Source organism: Microtus ochrogaster, chromosome 15 (genome assembly GCF_000317375.1).
Source record: "Microtus ochrogaster isolate Prairie Vole_2 chromosome 15, MicOch1.0, whole genome shotgun sequence".
NCBI classification, from domain to species: Eukaryota; Metazoa; Chordata; class Mammalia; order Rodentia; family Cricetidae; genus Microtus; species Microtus ochrogaster.
In genome coordinates this window covers 6,199,677-6,203,360 of record NC_022017.1, presented here as the reverse complement: position 1 = coordinate 6,203,360, position 3,684 = coordinate 6,199,677, and the positions used below count along the sequence as shown (strand labels likewise).

The window sequence follows — 3,684 nt, the reverse complement described above, 5'->3', positions numbered from 1 at the left end:
TAAATAGTTTAGGACTAGCCAAGTAGCAGAGGATTTGCTAATGGATGAACTAAAACTGCCTCTACAGTGTGGAAAGTTCCACCACCACGTGGAAAATCTCTAAATTCAGGCCTCTGGGTTATTAGACGAGCTCCAGGTCTAATGGCTTTTCCACCTAAGCAAGCTAATTAACCCCTCTTAGCCTGCCCTCCCTGCAGTTACCCCTCCAACTCCAGTGGAGACTGAACTTAGATCCTTGTGCTTATGCTGGGCAAGTACACTACCACCTAACTGTAGGCAGCCCTGCTTGATTTGTTCTTTTAAATTGGCTAAATTGCTCTTGAACTTACTACATAGGCCAAGTAGGCAGGCATTGAGCTTGTGAACCTCTGTACTCAGCTTCCTACATGTTCTTCCATGATTATCAAGTTCATAATGTTTATAATATATTTGTGGTATGCCGGGCAGTGGTGGCACACAACTTTAATTCCAGCACTCGGGAGGCAGAGGCAAGCGGATCTCTGTGAGTTCGAGGCCAGCCTGGTCTACAAGAGTTAGTTCCAAGCCGGGCGGTGGTGGCTCACGCCTTTAATCCCAGCACTCGGGAGGCAGAGGCAGGCGGATCTCTGTGAGTTCGAGACCAGCCTGGTCTACAGAGCTAGTTCCAGGACAGGCTCCAAAGCCGCAGAGAAACCCAAAAAAAAAAAAGAGTTAGTTCCAGGTTAGGGTCCAAAGCTACAAAGTTAAAAAAACAACAAAAAAAATTGTGGTATAGGGCAGGGTATGGTGGTCCACTCCTTTAATCCCAACAGTCAGAAGGCAGGAAGATCTCTTGAGTTCAAAGCCAGCCTGTAGGTTTACTCACGGCACAGTGAAAGACTAAAGGTCAGAGGACAAATTTAAGATGTTCTTTCTACCACGCAATCCAAAGATTGGACACAAGGTCATCAGGCTTAGTGGCAAGCACCTTTTACCTACTGAGCAATCTCACTGATCCTCAAATGAAGTTTTTAAATAAAACTTGAGTTTTACCAAAGCCTAACCATGAGAGATAGGAATTAGTCAACTTCAGTTTTCTCTACCCTTGCTCTATTATGTAAGGTAGAAGAAACGTTAAACATTTAAGTCACTGCCCAGGGAGGAACATGCTTAGCAGAAGACTGGGAAGTCCAGCTAGGCAGATGGTCAGTCAGTATTGTCCTTGTGCAGAAGAATGAGAACCTGAGTTCAGGTCTCCAGCACCCATGCAAAAACTGGGCACCACACCAGTAATCCCAGAGTTGGGGAGACAGAAAGAAGAATCCTAGGTTTGATGGCCCAACAGTCTAGGCAAATTGATAACCCTTCACATACAGTAAAAAGCCCTTTCTCAAGTGGCCTCCAGCACCTGCATCTGCAGCAAACAGTGAACATCTCCAAAGCCTACCATTTAAAGATAAAACCTGAGCCTTGCGTAACATGTTCTGTTCAAGCTTGAAAAGCAAAACCTGGAAGCATCAGAACCAGGTACTCACAGTGAGATCTTAGGATTTCAGATTGGGAATTTAAAATAACTTGATAGCTAGGCAGGGCAGAGTGGGACTCATCATTAATCCCAGCACTTGGGAGGCAGAACAGACAGATCTCTGAGTTTGAGGCCACCCTGGTCTACAGAGTGAGTTCCAGGACAACCAGGGCTACACAGTGAGGTTAGGAAGGAGACAGGGGGTTGGAGAGATGGCTTAGTGGTTAAGAACACTGGCTGTGCTTCCAAAAGACCTGAGTTCAACTCCCAGCACTCACATGGCAGCTTACAGATATATATATCTCCATTTCCAGGGGATCTGGAATCTTCATACAGAGATACATGCAGGCAAAATAGCAATGCACATAAAAATAAATAAATTTGACTGGGCGGTGGTGGCGCACGCCTTTAATCCCAGCACTCGGGAGGCAGAGGCAGGCGGATCTCTGTGAGTTCGAGACCAGCCTGGTCTACAGAGCTAGTTCCAGGACAGGCTCCAAAGCCACAGAGAAACCCTGTCTCAAAAAACCAAAAAAAAAAAAAAAAAAAACCCCACTGCTTCTTCCTCCTGAGTTCTGGGATTAAAAACATGAGCCACCACAGCCTGGCAGAAACGCCTTTTTTAGAAGGTAATCATACCTGATTCCTCAAGTTTCCTGAAATTATTTAGCCCACTCAATTCCAACTCCATGATGACCTATAAATCCTGAGCCTCACTGGACAAAGGAAATGTCAGTCAAGGTAATTCTTCAAGGCATTACTATGGTTACTAGAACCCAGCACTACAGAGTAGACATTCTGAAAAGGAGGCACTGAGATGGCTTTCTTCAACTTACATCTATTAGGATATCAGCATCCCCTTCGGAATAAAAAGAAAACCACAACTGAAGAAACAGGTAAGGAGAATCTGGTGTGGCGGGACGGAGGGCCAAGCCTTCCCCAGTCACCTCCTAGTCATTTCCTTTCCTAGCAGGCCCCCTAGAGATGTCACCGCAGTTAAATTACACAGCAGGGACAGAAGCCATTCGACTTGACTTTCTGTTACTTCATATTCTTATTAAGATAAATACTTTGTTCAACCAAATAATCTAATTCATCTAGCCAGCATTAACACCAACTAATCATGGGTCTGTGGTTTATGTTGGTGACTAGGGCACAAAGATGGATAGAAGAAAGCCTCTGCTACTGTTATTAGTCAGAGCTTTCTTATAGAATGAATACATTTATTGGAATGACTAACAGGTTACAGTCCAACTAACCCAACAGTGGCTACCTGTGAATGGAAGTCCAAGTAGCTGCTCAGTCCCACGAAGGTAGGTGTCTCAGCTGGTCTTCTGCGTATTCTGGAATACTGAAGTAGGCTCCAATGCCAGTAAAGGAATGGGCATATTGGGAAAGGAAGGGCAAGCAGACAAAGAACAGATGAACCCTTCCTTCTTCCAGTGCCCATATATAAGTTTCCAGTAGAAGGTGTGGCACAGGTTAAAGGTGTGTCTTCCTGCCTCAAGAACTGGATTAAAGGCATGTGTCATCCAGCCTCAAAATCTGGACCAAAAGCCTGTGTCCTCCCGCCTCAGGATCCAGAACAAAGGTCTGTTGTCTTTTTGCCTCAAGACCCTTTTACAAATGTGCCCTCCATTTCTGGATTGTAGTTTATTACAGATATTATTACAGTTTAAGTTTAACTTAAACTGACAACCAAGAATAGCCATCACAACTATAGAGTAGCTGACTATCTGATGAGGAAGATAAGTAGTCATATAAAATTTGTAATATAGTATATGATTAAAGTAAATATAGACTGTTAACCTCAAAGGAGTCAATACCTGATACTATAGGGTTTTAAAAACAATTCGGGTGGTGATAGCACACGCCTTTAATCCCAGCACTCAGGAGACAGAGGCAGGCGGATCTTCATGAGTTAGATGCCAACCTGGTCTACAGAGTGAGTTCCAGGACAGGCCCCAAAGCTACAGAGAAACTATGTCTTGAAAAACAAACAAAAACAACTAAACAAACAAAAACAACAAAAGAAAACTTAAGAGACATTCTCATAGGAAATGTCTCCAGAAACAAGTGTGAAAGTTGATTGAAGTTAATCAGGTAAATAAGAAGGGGATTAGCGCTGGGCCATGGTGGCGCCTGCCTTTAATCCCAGCACTCGGGAGGCAGAGGCAGGCAGATCTCTGTGAGTTCGAGAC

General features: G+C 44.2%; 1 protein-coding gene across 1 annotated transcript in view; it reads left to right on the top strand.

Annotated features, from left to right (window-relative positions):
- Window positions 1-2,257: 2,257 nt before the first annotated feature.
- Tex49 (testis expressed 49) overlaps window positions 2,258-3,684 on the top strand; it is a 21,950-nt gene continuing 20,523 nt past the window's right edge. Inside the window, exon 1 of the mRNA XM_026782409.1 lies at window positions 2,258-2,379. Coding sequence (XP_026638210.1) covers window positions 2,301-2,379 — 79 coding nt within the window. The 5' untranslated portion in view covers window positions 2,258-2,300. The remainder of the gene's footprint in view (window positions 2,380-3,684) is intronic.